At 48.3% G+C, this 17,774-nt stretch overlaps 1 protein-coding gene across 1 annotated transcript; it reads left to right on the top strand.

The window, feature by feature from the left end:
• Window positions 1-539: 539 nt before the first annotated feature.
• Window positions 540-1,109, top strand: LOC126637649 (olfactory receptor 14C36-like; the record flags this gene model as incomplete). The annotated part of the gene is made up of 1 exon (XM_050311023.1): window positions 540-1,109. A coding segment is annotated over exon 1 (570 nt), but the record flags the coding sequence as incomplete, so codon positions are not given.
• Between the last annotated feature and the right edge of the window lie 16,665 nt (window positions 1,110-17,774).

Raw genomic sequence — 17,774 nt, 5'->3', positions numbered from 1 at the left:
AGTGCAGGGCAGATAAGAAACAGATTGACAAGCACTGCAGCTCTCCTGGCTCTGCAATAAGCAATGGAGAGCTCAGCCCTTCTGCCTGTCCTGTTTCAACACTCTTCAGATTTGTAATCAGAGAAATTTGCCCCTAAAACAACACCAGATGTTATGACTGTAACCAAAAAGCCCAGTCAAAATTATTTTTAGGATCCCCTGTGCCTCTCTTGTGCAGCCCAAATTGCTCCAAGACAACAGTACAGGAATTTAACTTTTCCATCCAAGCTGAGTTCCGTGTGACATCCCCTGTGATCATGAGAGCTGTCACAAACCAGCTCCATGTCTGCACTGCAGCAGAGTAAAGCTGAGTCCTTGGCAGTACATGGGCAGAGCTCCTGCTCCTCACAGTACCCTCAGAGAGCACAAAACAGAGAAAAGAAATGCATTTACTTGGAGGGGATTTCCCTGAAAACTGCCCTGGCTTTGCTGAGAGGGGGCTGTCTTAATTGTTCCATATATTTCCTTTTCTGAACAGACCCTGTGCTAAGGAACAGCCAATGCCCAATAGAAACTCCATGGCCCAGTTCCTCCTCCTGGCAGACAGGTGGGAGCTGCAGCTCCTGCACTTCTGGCTCTTCCTGGGCATCTCCCTGCCTACTCTCCTGGGCAACAGTTTCATCCTCAGTGCTGTAGCCTGCAACCGCCACCTGCACACCCCCAGGAACTTCTTCCTGCTCCACCTCTCCCTCACAGACCTGGACTGCATCTGCACCACTGTCCCCAAAGCCACGCACAACTCCCTCTGGGACACCAGGGACATCTCCTACATGGGATGTGCTGCAAAGGTCTTTTTCTTTCTCTTCTTCATCTCAGCAGAGTTTTTCCTCCTCACCATCATGTGCTACAACCCCTACGTTGCCATCTGCAAACCCCTGCACTTCGGGACCCTCCTGGGCAGCAGAGCTTGTGCCCACATGGCAGCAGCTGCCTGGGCCACTGGGTTTCTCAATGCTCTGCTGCACACAGCCAATACATTTTCCCTGCCCCTGTGCCAGGGCAATGCCCTAGGGCAGTTCTTCTGTGAAATCCCACACATCCTCAAACTCTCCTGCTCACACTCAGGCTACCTCAGGGAAATTGGGTTTCTCTTGTTTTCTGTCTCTTTAGCACTTGGTTGTTTTGTTTTTATTGTTTTCTCCTATGTGCAGATCTTCAGGGCTGTGCTGAGGATCCCCTCTGAGCAGGGTTGGCACAAAGCCTTTTCCACATGCCTCTCTCACCTGGTCGTGGTCTCTCTGTTTATCAGCACTGGCACATTTGCCTTCCTGAACCCCCCCTCCATCTCCTCCCCATCCCTGTATCTGGCACTATCAGTTCTGTACTCAATGGTGGCGCCAGCACTGAACCCCCTCATCTAGAGTCTAAGGAACCGGAAGCTCAAGGATGCCCCGAGGAAAACAATGACTAGATGTTTTTCAGGAGCAATAAACTGCACCTTTTCTTCTGCAGAACACTCACTGTGTAACCCTTTACTGGCCCAGCCTGCCTTCTAAAACTTTTGATACTGGTAGGGGTGGGGGGATTTCCTGGTTTTTTCCTCTGTTCATGTCATTAACACTGAAATTTTATTCTTCATCCCATATATAATTCACTCTCCACCTCTTTTTTTTTTGCCCCACAAAATGTAACAATCAGGAATCATGCTCTGTGTGCATTTAAACAAAAGTTCCTGCAGCAAGGTATTTGTCAAACATCCTGCCTGTGATAGTTTGTACATGAGGAATCACAATCTCTGAGTGTAAGAAAGGACACAAATTCTTTTTCCTCTATCCTTGCTGCAAGGCCTCCCCTGAAGCTGGAGGGCATTTCCATGTTTGCAGATATGGAGGGGTAAAGAGTCCCAGCACTGCCTGGGAGCACCAGAACTGGGTCTTTTCAGAGCTGCTCTCTTTGCACTCCCACCCTCTCCTTTGCTGTCTGTGTCTAAGGCCTGAGTGCTCTGGCAGCTCAGTCACTGTCCTGCTGTGTGTCAGTCCTGGGACCACAGGCAGGGACAGGTCCTGGGCACTGTTGGGACAGGACTGGGCTCCACAACAGTACTTCCATTAGCAAAGGGGTTCCCCTGCAGGCACTTCCTGAAGGCTGTCTTTTCCCAACACTGGTATCGAGAAGAAGTCCAAGGAATAGACTCTGCAAAGTCTTGTTGCTTTGCTTGTTTCTCCATGGAGACAGTGCAGGGAGGTCAGGGACCCACTGGGACTTCAGGGACTGAGGACTGGATCAGATGTTGTGTGTTGGTGGCTGATGGCCAATGGAGATGACAAATGATCTCCAAGTCACCTGCCTGGGTCTCAGCAGCTTGTGCTGGTTCTGATGGCAGGTGAGGACTCTGTAGGAAATGAGAAACTGCAGGAGAGCACAGAGGATCTGCAGGGACAGCCCATCCCATACAGTTAGCAGTGAATAGAGCCCTGGAGCAGAATCCTGCCCAGGGTGGAGTGGAATTTTACTGTGAAGTGGCAAAGAGAGCTCTGCAACCCCAGGGAACACAGCAGGTACAGGGAAAACTCTTGCAAGTGGCTTCTCTTCCTTTCAATGAACTTGCACACGTCAATCAAGAGCAGCCCCCAAAGCCATGTCCTAGCTCTGGAACAAGGCAGGGCCCCTCTGAGCACCCTCCATGGCCACACAAGAGCGTCTGTGGGAGGTGGTCAGTGGCAAGGAGCACCATCAGCTGGCTCTGCCTCCCAGCTTGAGCAGCACAGCCCACCAGAGTCCCATGTGGCCCTGGGCCCCACAACCCCGTGTTCTGCAGAACAGCCCCCCCAGCTCAGGGGCTCAGGGGAGCATGGGCAGGGGGTACAGGAAGGGCTGTTTAGGCCAGCACAGATGTGTTCCCCTGGGGAAAGACTCTGTTCAGAGATGGGATGTGCCAGGAGAAGAGCAGGACAGCCTGTGTGAGAAGAGGAGCCATGAAAAGAGGCTGCCCTGGCCCTGGGGAAAAGAGGGGGCAAAACAAACTCTGGGAAACTCTCTAGTCTGAACTAAGTTGTGCTGCCCAAGAACACACTGACTCCACAGGTGTCCAAGGGGGGCAGAGGAGGACACTCCAGTCTGTGCAGCGGTGGGGGGGAGGAAACGTCTCTGCTTGATTCCATGGAGTTCTGGGGAGGCACAATGGTCCCTTGGTTCCATGAGGCTCTGTGATGTCCCAGGGTTCCTTTGGTTCCATGAGGCCCTGCAGTGTCACAGTGGCCCCTTGAGTCCATGATGTTCCTCAGTGTCAGAATGGCCCCTTGGTTCCATGAGGATCCAAAAGGTTTCAGGGTTCCTTTTCTTCCATGAGGCCCCACATGTCAAAATGGCCCCTTGGTCCCACCATATTGCAGTGTCCCTGTGTTCCTTTGTTTCCATGGGGCCCTACCGTGTCACAATGGACGTTTTGTTCCATGAGTTTCCAAAATGTCTCAGGGTTCCTTTTGTTCCAGGAAGCCCCACATGTCTCTTGGTTCCACGAGATTCCACAATTTCCCTGTGTTCTTTTGGATCCATAAAGCCCTGTAGTGTCACAAGTGCCCCTTGATTCCATGAAGCCCCACAGTGTCCCTGGATTCCTTTTCTTCCATGAGGTTCCCCATTGTCACAATGGCCTCTTGATCTCATGCAATTCCACTGTGGTCCAGGGTTTCTTTGTTTCCAAGAGGCCCTGCAGTGCCACAATGGCCTCCTGATTCCATGCGTTTCTGCAGTGTCACAATGGCCCCTTTATTTCAGGAGGTTGCCCACTGTCCCTGGGTTCCTTTGGCTCCATGGGGCCCTGCAGTGTCACAGTGGCCTCTTGATTCCGTGGGTTTCCCCATGGTCCCAATGGCCCCGTAATTGCAGGAGGTTCTGCAGTTTCACAGGGGCTTCTTGATTCCATGAGGTTGCACAGCATCAGCATAAAGCTGAGCCCATCCTGATGGAAGATTTGTGGAGGTTAGGAGGAACTGGGACAAAAGGGATAAAATAATTGAGGAAGGAAAGAGGGGCTTGGCCAACATAGAGGAAAGATTTTAATGAGGTAAAAACAGATTCAGGTAATGCTGAGGGTTCTGAAACACTGACTGTGCAAACATTCCTGATGGACTTTTACACTATTTCTAACCTCAAGCCCCAACACTCCCCAAAAGTGCTGCCCCTACCATTGAAAGGAATCCACTGCTCTAATTCCAAGCCAGAAAAAACCCAAACCCAGAACTCCAGACTCTGATTTGTTCTCAAATGCCCACTGCATTCCCACACCTGTATTACCAGTATGAAAAGCCAAGCTTTAATCCTGACCCAGCTCAAAACCCTCTTCCCCTAATCATGAGCCAGACACTGCCAGCAGAACAACAAATCTCCCAAAGTTCTGCCTAATCCCAACCCTGAGCTTCAAACACCAAGCCCTGACCATTAACCACCTCCACAGCCCTTGGGAGCAGGGCAAGGACCTGAAGGGCCCAGAGCAGGCCCAAGGTGTGGGGAGAGGAATGGGAGGTGACCTGTATCTGCTCAGCTCTGCAGTGACCCCCCAGGAGAAGGGCCTGGGCTCTGGGAGGGATGTCCTGTGGCACAGGGGCTCAGGATAAAAGCTAATAAGGCCAAGTGCACATGGCAACAGCCAGAGCTGAGTGACAGAAGAGACATCAGGGAGGGTCTCAAAATGCTACTGTGAGGGGAGTGGGAAAGCAGGAGGGGTGTGTGCAGCCTGCAAGGTCAGAGGAGCAGCAGGGACAGCCTAGGACAGACTGCAGGAGAGATGGCCAAGGGTTCTGGCAGGGCTGCAAGGCCCAAAGGCACCCAGGCCTTTGTCCTCATGGCTCTGGCAGCTGCCTCTGCCACTGAGGACCCCAGAAGCAACTTTCCTGGGAGCTTCTGCACTTGGTTTCTCCCTCGCCCCTCCCTGAGTAACCTGGGAGGGGGTGCACAGTTTTTGGTCTTTGTTGTTCCTCCTTCTCCCATCCAAATTCCCCACAAAGAGTCCTGAGGCACCCGGAAGGGACAGGATCTGCTGTGCCAGGGCCTGGGGCTCAGGCCTTGACCTTTATGCTCTGCAAAACCAAGCCAGACAGAGATGTGTGGACACATCAATATCTGGGTGTGTAAAGGTCCCTCTGGAGCCCCTGGTGGTCTAGTGGTAAGGGTGCGGCGCTGTCACCGCCGAGACCCGGGTTCGATTCCCGGTCAGGGCCACTCCCGGGCAGATGGAGCTCATTAGCCCTTGAAAGGCAACCCATCTATGTCCTAAGGACCTCACTGCCACCGTCCAAGCTCGCTTGGCCCTGGTAGATGAACCTTAGGATTAAAGGGTGGGCTCAGTTCCGCGCACACTGTGTCTCACCTAAAAAATCCAATGCGCAGGCTGGAAGGTGTAAAGACCTTCCCCGGATCTTCGCTCGCGAAGACTGGCCATTATTATTATTATTATAAAGGTCCCTCTCCTAAATTCTCCTGTTGTCAGTGAAACACTCCCACAAATCCCTTTGTGTTTCCCAACAGACAAGGGTCACAACTGGAGGAGTGTTTGTTGAGGGGGATCAGAATTGTCCTTGGCATCAGCAACAATCTTTGGAGTGTTGTAAACTGGAGGGTTCCCGAGTTCCGAGAGGTTGCGAGAGGTGTCCCACTGAGAGAGAGGCGCTGGGGAGCTCCCAGGGCCTCCCTCAGCACTGCTGGTTGTGGGCTCACAAGGTGACTGCCTTTAGTTATCTGCTGAATCTCCATCCTCGTGTCAGTAATGACTAGAGTTTCCAAAAGACTTGGGAATTGTATCCCAACTGTTCCATTTGAACTGTGATTCAGACAGGGAATGGTCCAAGGCTTTCAGGGGATGACCAATTATCCTGTGTTCCCCAGCTGTTCCACTCTGGATTGTTCTCACCTGTATTATCCAGGAGCACCTGGTCCAGTCCAGAGACACTTCACCACACCCCTGGTCCAGTCCAGGGGCTCTTCATTGCTCAGTTGGTTTGGTCAAGGCTTGTCAGGAGCTCCTGAGATCATTGAACAGGCCTGAGGAGAATGGAGGGAGGATGCACCACCACAGAGGTCTCTAAGAAAGATGGGGACAAACTTTTTGTAGGGTCTAGACAGAGCTGTGATAAGACAAATAGTTCTAAACTAAAAAAAAAAAAGCAGGTTTGAAGTAGATATAACAAAGAATTTTTTACACTGAGGGTGCTGAAACACTGGCACAGGTTGCCCAGAGAGGTGATGCCTCATCCCTGGAAACATTCAAGGTCAGGTTGGACGGGGTTCTGAGCAACCTGATCTAGTTGAACATGTCCTTGCTCATTACAGGGGAGTTGGACTAGATGAACTTCAAGGGTCCCTTCCTACCAGAACTCTTCCATCATTCTACTGGATGCAAGGCTGACAAGGATCAAACAGGTTTCAGACCCAGCTGAGAATCCCCTTTGATGACCCATCTGTCAGCTCTGCTAAAAAGCTGATGCAAAGAACCTCCAGACCAGAAGGAGCTTTTGTGTTGGGCTGAGCTGTGGCTGTCAGGGTTGGGGGGGTTGGCTTTTGGTGCCAGGTGCCACCAAGGCTCTCTCTTTCTTCTTCACTCCCCTTGGTGCCTGCAGGGTTGTTTCTTCCACATTTCTCTCACCCCTCTCTCGGTTCCAGCACCCTGTATTTAATCCTTTCTCCAAAGGGTTATCACAGAGGTGCCTTGTTGCAATATTATTAATATAATAAATAAAGGGTCCGCATGGACCAGAGAGACACCAATGTGATGTGTAACAGAATCCTTTAGTGAGGGAGAACAACAGCTTACGTAGCAGCTTTGCATTGCAACACATCACAGCAGGTAAACTTTTTGACCAATCCTGCCAAGGCACTTTACTGCTCATGTGCACCAGTCCTGGAAGACTTTATTTCCCAGAATGCTCTGCTGGATCTCTTCTTCCCTAAGGCAAACCTGCAGCACCCTCCCTGCTACCTAACCTGATACACAGGTCATGAAAGTGCCTAGGAATATAGGAGGTCATTAAGCCCATTATTCCTCAGGCTTGTTAAAGAAGACTTTGTCCTCTTCCTCTCCCTGACTGCAGGTTCTTTCTGTCAGAGCAGAGCTGTGCTGACCCTCAACCGTGCTTTGCTCCAGAGCCTGCTGGGATGGGGGCAGATGGTAATGGCAGAGAAACTGAAGTGCAAGGAGAGTAAACCCTGCTGTCCCCAGGGCCAGAGAGGCACAGGGCTGGGCTGTGCAGCCTGGTAGGACAGGGCTTTGCTGCCTGGGGGGTCTCTGCCACCGTGGAGGGCCTAGAGGCTTCAGGTGACTCTGATTTGCAGGAAGAACAAGGTGTTGATGGAAATGTCCTTGGCTTTGGACATCCTGTGATCCAGGAACACTGTGAAAATCACTGGTCTGTTCCTTGGCTGCAGCATCAAAGGGATGACTGAGGGTTATGAAGCATTGGAACAGAATGTCCAAGGGAAGTGGTTGAGTCACCACAGAATCACAGAATTGTTATGGTTGGAAAAGACCTCTGAGATCATGGAGTCCAACCATTAACCCAACACTGGCATCTTTACCACTGAACAGTGTCCCCAAGTGCCACAGCTCAATTTTTTCTGAACACTTCCAGGGATGGTGACTCTAAGACCCCATGTTTAAGCTACAAGCTCATTGAAGGGTTTTACTTTAAAAAATATAAAACTCACCAAAAATATCCACCCTCCACATATTTGAAAAGGGTCTTCAGTTCTTTTAATACCTTGAGAGAGACCACAAGGGAGAAGATGCTGCACATGTTTTCTCAGGAGGTCAAATAACACACTTTTAATGGTAAACTTTAGAAAATAAGGGAGCTTGGCAAAAGTTGAAAGGGCAACATTCAACCAGAATAGAGCATTCCCCAAAGCACTGACTGATCACAAACCAACCCATCCAAGTCAGCTGGATGGTTTATTGACAATGTGTCCCGAGGGGTGGCACCTCCGATGCAATAGAAACCCCTCCCCCTGGATTAGGAAACATTTTGAATTCATGAGGTGTTCAAGCGAAGCAGGAAAATGAACAAGTTTACTAAAGTACAGAACCAAAGAGAGTAAAGCAAGGAGCCAGCAGTTCCAGAGCAAACATTCTCCCAGTGCCTCTGTCCCCTCTCACCACTGAGGCGTCAGCGCAGGCCCAAGGCGGTCACAGGTCCTGCTGCAGCCAGGGCAGAGTCACAGCTGCGCGAGTGGCACCACTAGTGGTGACTGCAGCAGCCCCATGGTAGTGGCGGCTCCGGGCACAGACACCGGCAGAAATCATTGGAAATCATTCTTCTTACGGGTCACTAAGTAAAGAGGGCTCACGATTTGGTTGTACTCAGGGATGTGCATCCTCCAAAAACCTATGGCTCCCAGAAAAGCTTGCATTTCCTTCTTGTTAGTCAGTGGAGTCATCACTATGATTCTGTTGACAATTTCTGTTGGAATCTGACAATGTCCATCTTGCCATTTCACCCCTAGGAACTGGATCTCTTTGGCAGGTTCCTTGACCTTGCTCCTTTTGATGGCAAAACTGGCTTTGAGGAAAATCTAGATGATTTCCTTTCCTTTTTCAAAAACTTCTGCAGTTTCGCCATTAAGAAGAGCAAGGTCAAGGGACCTGCCAGAGAGATCCAATTCCTAGGGGTGAAATGGCAAGATGGAAGGCACCAGATTCCAACCGACGTCATCAATAAAATCGTAGCAATGGCTCCACCGACAAACAAAAAAGAGACCCAAGCTTTTCTGGGAGTCATAGGATTCTGGAGGATGCACATCCCCGAGTATAACCAAATTGTGAGCCCTCTTTATTTTGTGACCCATAAAAAGAACAATTTCCAATGGGGTCCTGAACAACAGCAGGCTTTCAGGCAGATGAAGCAAGAGGTTGCACATGCTGTGGCTCTTGGACCAGTCAGGACCGGACCAGATTTAAAGAATGTACTTTACACTGCATCTGGAGATAACGGTCCCTCCTGGAGCCTCTGGCAAAAGGTGCCTGGCGAAACACGAGGGCGACGACTTGGCTTCTGAAGCCAAAGCTACAGAGGATTTGAAGCAAACTACACCCCTATGGAGAAGGAAATACTGGCAGCATATGAAGGCATACAAGCAGCTTCAGAAGTGATTGGCACTGAAACGCAGTTCTTCCTAGCACCCCGACTACCGGTGTTGAGTTGGATGTTCAAAGGGAAAGTGCCTCCTATGCATCATACTACCGATGCTACGTGGAGCAAGTGGATTGCTTTGATTACGCAACGTGTCCGAATTGGAAACTCGAATCGCCCCGGAATTTTGGAAATCATAACTAATTGGTCTGAAGGTGGGAACTTCAGTCTGGCAGATGAAGAGGAGGAAGAGCCAGTGAGTCGAGCTGAAGAAGCTCCGCCATATAATCAACTGCCAAATGAAGAGACGCGTTATGCTCTTTTCACTGACGGTTCTTGCCGTATTATAGGAGGGAACCAGAAGTGGAAAGCAGCCATTTGGAGTCCCACCCGACAAGTGGCAGAGGCCACTGAAGGTAAAGGTGAATTGAGTCAGTTTGCGGAACTCAAAGCTGTCCAATTGACCCTAGACATCGCAGAAAGAGAAGGATGGCCAAGGCTCTACCTCTACACCGACTCATGGATGATAGCCAATGCCCTATGGGGATGGCTAGAGCGATGGAAAAACATGAGTTGGAAGCGTAGAGGAAGACCCATATGGGCTGCTGATTTGTGGCAGGACATCGCTTCTAGAGTAAAGAAACTAGATGTGAGAGTCCGCCATGTGGATGCCCATATACCCGAAAGTCGAGCCAACGAAGAACATCATAACAACAGAAGAGCAGATAGAGCTGCGCAAATTGAAGTATCACAAATAGACCTGGATTGGCAATATAAGGGAGAGTTGTTCCTAACCTGATGGGCCCATGATGCTTCAGGTCATCAGGGTCGAGATGCCACCTACCGATGGGCACGAGACCGAGGGGTGGATTTAACCATGGACACTATTTCCCAGGTTATCCATGATTGTGAAACCTGTGCTGCTATCAAGCAGGCAAGAAGATTGAAATCCCTATGGTATGGTGGACACTGGGACAAGTATAGATACGGAGAAGCATGGCAGGTCAATTATATCACATTGCCACAGACTCGCCAAGGTAAACGCTATCTGCTTACCATGGTGGAAACAACCACTGGATGGTTGGAGACATATTCAGTGCCCCATGCAACGGCCCAGAATACCATTCTGGGTCTTGAAAAGCAGGTCTTATGGAGACATGGCACTCCAGAGTGAATTGAGTTGGACAACGGGACTCATTTCAAGAATAATCTAGTGACCACGTGGGCACGGGAGCATGGTGTTGAATGGGTCTATCATATTCCATATCATACACCTACTGCTGAAAAAATTGAAAGGTATAATGGACTGTTAAAAACAACTTTAAAAGCACTATGCAGGGGAAATTTTAAGAATTGGGATAAGCACTTAACCAAGGCCACCTGGTTGGCAAATACTAGAGGCTCTGTCAACTGAACTGGCCCTGCCCAAACAGAATCCCTCCACACTGTAGATGGAGACAAAGTTCCAGTGATTCACCTGAGAGGTATGTTGGGTAAAGCTGTTTGGGTTACCCCTACCTCGGGCCAAGACAAACCCATTCGTGGAGTTGTCTTTGCTCAAGGGCCAGGGTACACTTGGTGGGTGATGAGGAAGGATGGAAAGATCCAGTGTGTGCCTCAAGGAAATTTATCCTTGGGGAAAAACTAACTTTGTGCTTTAAGTTGTTTTACAGGAGACCAGTCGCCAAATGAGAGAGACCTGACCAAGGCTGATACCGGTATCTGACAATGAGACAATGAACCAGTCCTAAACCTGAACTGTGATTGTAACTCAAGTGCCAAGGATCTGAACCAAGCTAATGTTGATGCTGAAACTGATCTTCTACCACAAGACAACTACTCCAAAGGACTATATATATATATATGTGTATATATGCGTGGGATATAAGCAAATATGTGAAATATAAGTGTTATGTAAAAATAGTATGGAATAAGGGGTGGAGAATGTAGTGGTTTTGAGTCTAGGCCTTCCTTGGTGACCAGGTTGTAACCAAGGAACCAAGACCATGTTCCCAGTATTCCATACGATTTTTACGTAAACAAGAGTATAAATAAGAAGAGAGAGGAAGCTCTCGCTCTCTTTCTTCCGGCAGACCGAAGGCGAAGGTTCTTTGTCACTGCGAGAGGGTACAGAGAAACTACACGCAGACCAATATGATCAAGAGGCAGAATCCTGTTTATTATGCGTTACAGTTTCCATTATATACTTTTCTTACACATACATGTTCTTACACGATTGGTTGGAAATAGTTAAACACACTTTTCAGCACTTAGTACTTGCTATCCTGTGATTGGCTCATACGTAGTTGTCCAGGCACATCTTCTTGCCTTTTCTCCCTGCACTTTCTCTCTGCCCTTTTTCTCCGCCTGTTTCTCTTTGCTGCTATCTCACAGTTAGCATTCTTGCAGGCTGACATCAGTGCCAGTACTTTTCCTGAGGTAAAGTCCTTGGTTGATTCAGGCTTAAGGCCCACTAACAGCTTGTCCACAGCCTGCTCTTTAGGCAGGTATCCCACAAATCCCCCTTTTTGTTTTTGTGGACAAGCTATATACGCTAATAGAAGATTAATAAATTCACACAACATCCTTTGATTAAAAGATTTTTCTAATACCTATGTAATGTATTATTAAAACTACGAATACTTATATATGTGCATATCTACACAGCACTTTTCTCTTGCACACCACTTTCATCCACTCATTCAACAGGTGGCCACCACAGACATTCACACTTTCACACAAGATTAAAACTCCTTAACTAAAAAATTAAATATTTGACTATAGGAAGAGAATAGTAAAACAAGTTAATTACCTACAGTTAACCTTCCTAAAAACAAACAAACCACATAACCTATGAATAGAAAACAATGCAGTCTTATAGAAAACTCCATATGAAACAAGAGAAACAGCTGGTGAATACAGGAAAACATCAGTATTGTGATAGGTAAAGTTCCCGCTGTTGACCACAACACAATCCATATGTAACTCCCATAGCAGAGGCCTCATCCCCGAAGGGCCAGCCAGCTGTGGAAACAGAAGCATAACCTCTGCCCATCATTAAGAGTTCCCCAGGGCCTAGCCACTCGCTGGTTCCTGGATCCCTGTACCACACTTTTCCTTTACTCTTTCCTTGTGTTGCTAATCTTGGATGTATCGCATCCCAATGTGTCACTATCGGAGGTTGTTCCACTTCTCCTGTTAAAGAGAAGTGATTCAAGACATAAACAGCTTTTGCAAGTCTGTCATGGGGCTCTATCACCTCTCCCCCTTTCTGTTTTTGCAAAAGGTGTTTAAGCGTGCCATGTGCACGTTCTACTACGGTTTGTCCCGTCGGGGAGTGTGGAATATTTGTAACGTGTGAAATACTCCACAGTTGACAAAACCGGAGAAAAGTTTGAGAACAATATGCCGGGGCATTGTCCGTCTTGATTTGTTGAGGCAGTCCTAAACTAGCAAAATAAGCTAGTAGATGACGTTTGACATGATGAACAGTTTCTCTCGTTTGTGTAGTTGCTGGATATGCTTGTTGAATTATTACTCCATCTAGCAAAGCATCCCGTATGATACCTTTCCAGCGCACCCCTCCCTCTTCTCCGCCACCCGGTACGGCAACCCCGTTAGGCCGATTTCCCGGCAGTCCCAAACCCAGGGGTGGGGTTGGAAGCTGTAATGGAGGGGGGGGCGGGGCCCCCGCAGTTCCCAAACCCAGGGTGGGGGTCCCGGCATTTCCCAAACTCAGGGTGGGGGTTGGACGTTGTGGCATATTCACGTGTCCAGGATTTTCGTGTCGTCGAGTAGCTTGCATCTCTGCTCACAGCTGTTCCAGTCGCCGCTCCAGATCTCATAGATCGATGCTTTCTTTTTCGTTTTGTAATTCCCTCTCTTGCTGGATGTTTCACGAAGGCGGGCGATTTCGGAGTCCTTTCTACTGCCGCTGCTCCTCCCCCCGCAGATTTTCTTTCCTTTTAACACTTTCTTCCCCCCCCGCTGCCTCCATCGCTGAGTCAGGTAGCGGTGGATACTGCGACGGAACGGGCTTCACCGGGTTTTCCTTTGTACCGTCCTCAGCGGAATCGGGATAGGGAGGGTTTTGTGGCGGGTCAAACTGATCCCCTTCCCCCTCCTCGGATTTTGTCAGCCCGTAACGGCCTCTCGGTTTCGGTCGCACTGCTGGGTCGGGGGGTGCAGAGGGAACAACAGGAGCAGTTACAGGAGGACCCGCTGCTGCCGGTAGGGGAGCCGGTGTCCAGGGTGGTAAGGGAACTATCGCTGCAGGACCAGGTATAATCGGTCCCGAAAACAGAGAAGGTTTTGCAGGCAGCTGCAGTCCCACGGTAACAAAAGCTGATTGAGTTTCTCTTTCGGCTTTTACGGTTTTCAGGGCATCGTTCACTAGACGCCACGTTACAGATAGTCTGGTCATGTCCTTGGTACTTTTTGAGACCTCGTCCCAAAGATCTTGTCCAATTTTTTCCCATAAAGTCACTTCAAAGACATCGTTAAATGACGCAAAATGTCCTCTTCCTTTTGCCCAGGACAGTAGCTGCTTCAATGCAGCCTCATCATATTTGATCCCTCTCGTAGAGAGGATATGGTGGAGGAGTTTTACCACTGCTTCTTCCGTCTTAGACAGAGCAGACCCCATTCCTCCCTGGCTGCCTGGGAAGCCCCCACCCAGGCTTTCTTCTGCTAGCAAGAGACAGGCTTACCACGACCAGCGCACTGAAAATCAGTGCCGGGGACAGCACTCTTTTACAACCAGCTTCCTCTCTTCTTCCCTTCGTCCCGCCGTTTACTGCTCGAAGTCAGCACAGCCGAAGGGTCCCGAGTCCCGGTTCCGGACGCCAAATGTCACTGCAAGAGGGTACGGAGAAACTACACGCAGACCAATATGATCGAGAGGCAGAATTCCGTTTATTGTGCGTTACAGTTTCCATTATATACTTTTCTTACACATACATGTTCTTACACGATTGGTTGGAAATAGTTAAACACACTTTTCAGCACTTAGTACTTGCTATCCTGTGATTGGCTCATACGTAGTTGTCCAGGCACATCTTCTTGCCTTTTCTCCCTGCACTTTCTCTCTGCCCTTTTTCTCCGCCTGTTTCTCTTTGCTGCTATCTCACAGTTAGCATTCTTGCAGGCTGACATCAGTGCCAGTACTTTTCCTGAGGTAAAGTCCTTGGTTGATTCAGGCTTAAGGCCCACTAACAGCTTGTCCACAGCCTGCTCTTTAGGCAGGTATCCCACAGTTCTTTGTTGTCGCTCTGCCTGGGTGAGGGAGTGAGGCCTAGTGCACCCACTCGGCCTTGAAAGGCAGATAGTACCGGTAGTTCTCTGGTGCAGTTTGCTGTTTCTCTTGAGGGAAGTATTTGCTTTGTATCCCTTTTTATCCCTTTTTCCCTTTTTTCTCTCTCTATATATAAATGTTTCACTTGAATTCAGTTTGGTTTGGGTTCTTTTGATTTCTTATTAGTGATCTTTTCGGTCAGCTGGGAGAGAGGGAGAGGGAAGGGTTTGTCCCTGGGGTCTGGGCACTTGGTTGGGAGCCAAGTCCAATCTGGGACACAGGAGGAGACTGAGACTGATCTCTTAGGTTGTCTCTGCAGCGGTTCCCACACTCGGAGCACTCGTAAGACCTCTCCCCAGTGTGGGTGCGCTGGTGGCGGAGGTCGAAGTTGTCCCTAAAATCTAATTTGCTGACACATGGGAGTGAGGAGGTTTCTGTACCTTCTTCTATGTTCCGTAGCCAGATAGTCAACATATCTACAGATGGTTCATCCATCTTTGGATAGTATACGGTTACCATACAGTTAACATAGGATGCAGGGGCACCTTGAATTACTTTTCTCCACATGGGATACGTGCAAAGGACATCATCTGGATTGTCAAAGATGTCATCATTGTATAATTTATGGTAAATGATTTCCAACACTGACAATTCTTGCAGGTACTGGATGCCTCCCTCTGCAGTAGTCCACTTTCTTGGGGAGCTCATTAGATCTTCCTTGAATGGGTACCTTTCTTTCACATTTAAGATGAATCATCTCCAAAGACTGCAAATGTTTCTCTCCTTTCCAATTTATTTTTTGATTTCATGATCTCTGGCAATAGATCCTAGTTGCTGCACTTCATGATCTTCTAACAGGTGACTACTATCCCCGTTACCCCAGCATCAGAGCAACCAGGTAAGAATTTATTCACCAGGCTGGTGGCTGTAATCTCTCCACAAGTCCCAAAGTTCTGATGGGCTCAGGCACCGGATAACTTCGTCTTCCTGTCTGATGTCCTCTCCAATTGATCGACCTCCCTCTAGTGAAGAACTGGCTCTTCGCCTTGCCTCCTCTTCTTATCCTGTTATTACATCCATTAATCCTTCTCCGTCTTCCTCCCTTACTAATTGCCCAGGTAGGTCTGTAGACCCTGTAGATTTCCTTATCTATGTCTTCTTTTTCACTACAGGGGAAATAATGACTTCAGGTGTTATAGTTTGGGTCCCTGTCTCAGTGTAACAGTGAGTTTGAAAGGATGCTGAGATGGAAAACCAAGACAATGCTGAAAGCTCAAAAATAAACCCAATATTTATTACAACAGTGACCAAGTAAATGAGAACCCGAGAGACAGGAAAGGAGAGGAGTGAATTAAGCCCTCAGTGAAACCCCCACTCACACAGGTGTGTTTTATGAGGTTGTCTTACCGACCCCAGAATAACCAGAATTCCCCATAGCAGAGGCTGCATTCTCGGAGGGTCAGCAGTCTCACAAAGATAGCGGGCGTCCCCACAAAGGCAACGTTGTCCTTCATGCAAAGCTTGAGAGCCCCAAGCAACGAACCACCTGCATTTTTATCCAATTAGCCAGTGACGTCTCCCTGGGTGTGGCCAGCACTGCCCAGCCAGAGGCCTTTGGTCCCTCCCCCCGTAACGTAAGCGTACCCCTTCAGCGCATGCGTGAGAACTTTGGAACTCCTCTCTCACATGCGCTGTTTCACTCAAGGAGTCTTATCTATTTGGGTCTGGGGGCTTTACTTCATCCTCTCCTCTTCAGTTTCTCCTTCAAATGTGCTCTACAGACAATGAACCAATTACAGAATACCAATTAAAATAATTTATACAAGAAACTGTCTCTCCAAGGACAAAGCTCCCATCTATCAGTGAACTTGGCAAAGAACAAAAGTTTTGCAGGTGGCTGGGCCAAACACAGACCAAAAAATATCAACAATCCCTGGTACACTCAGTCATAGTCTTTAGAGAGTATTGAACTGCAGCTTGATAAGCACAGGCCAGGCCCCAATACAGGGTAAGAAGTTGCTGGTTTTCATTGGGGTAGACAAGACACCCTTCCATTAAATGACGTGTCAGTTTGTTAGGGTTGAATACTTGTTCTGGTGTGAAGTCCCAAGCAATGAGGGGTATCAAACGCCCTAAGAACCTGCCCAAATTCATCCACATTCCCTGCCACCCAGGAACTGGGCTCCTTAAGGCACATCCCAGTAAGTTCTCTCTTGAAGTTTCTTTTGTCCTGCAACAAGGCAACAAAGACAATACTACGTTCCCCAATCCCCATAATGTTCTAATGGTGTTGGTTAGCAGCAGCATCATTGCCAGACAGCTTAAGTATGGATTAGTAAGGATCACTGCTGCCTTCATTACAAAACCAACTATGTCAAAATTAAGAAGGGAAAGAAAATCTGTCCATCCCTCTGGTGGTCTTTCAGAGGATAGGTCACACGGCTCACAATGATCATTAGTAAAAGTAAAAGTATGAGTACAAAGACCAGGTGTAGAGGCATGTTTATATTAGGATGTTCCCGAGTTAGCAAAACAAAAAGATAAGCAAAGCAGTGTTTATATAAACTGTCTCCTGGGTTTTGGCATCAAAAACTGTGGTGGTTTGACCTTGGTTGAAGGCCAGGTGTCCACCTAAACTGCGTTAACACCCCCCTCCCTCTTTTTTCCCAGAGGGGAAGGGAAGAGAAAAACCATAAAACCAAGATTTACTAAGAAAAGGTAGTTTATATTTACATAGAGAAAAAAAAAATAAAAGTACTCCACACACACAGAGTAAAAAGCTAACAGTAAATTCTACTTTTCCATGTGAAGCGGAGTGTTCTCTCCTCCAAGGAGCAACTGTCTAGCTGAGCAACTATCATGGAAGAGAGTAAGATGCTTCCCTCCTCCCCTCTTTATATCTGAGCTGATGTCACATGGTATGGAATATCTCCTTGGTCAATATAAATCAGGTGACCTAGTCTAGGTTCCCTCCTAGGAAGAGGGAATGTTATTTAGCTAAACAAACCCACTACAATATAAAGGCTTTTTGGTGTGAACAAATTGTCACAAAAATAATGCCCCTACCAGGAATAAAAAATAGGGAAGATATGGTAGACCTTTTATCAAGTACATAACAGGATTGGCCTTTAATGAGCTACATATCATGCAGAAGAAGGAGAGTTTATTGCTTCTGAAAAACACCCAGCTATCAGTTTCCTCAGGGCATCCTTTAGCTCCTGGTTCCTCAGGCTGTAGATGAGGGGGTTCAGTGCTGGTGGCACCACTGAGTACATAACTGACACAATAAGATCCAAGGATGGGGAGGAGATGGAGAGGGGTTTCAGGTAGGCAAATGCTGCAGTGCTGATAAACAGGGAGACCATGGCCAGGTGAGGGAGGCA

This window comes from Myiozetetes cayanensis, unplaced genomic scaffold (genome assembly GCF_022539395.1).
Source record: "Myiozetetes cayanensis isolate MyiCay16 unplaced genomic scaffold, myiCay2020 scf157, whole genome shotgun sequence".
NCBI lineage: Eukaryota > Metazoa > Chordata > Aves > Passeriformes > Tyrannidae > Myiozetetes > Myiozetetes cayanensis.
Note: the sequence above shows the minus strand (reverse complement) of the source record. Positions and strands in the feature narration are given on the sequence as shown.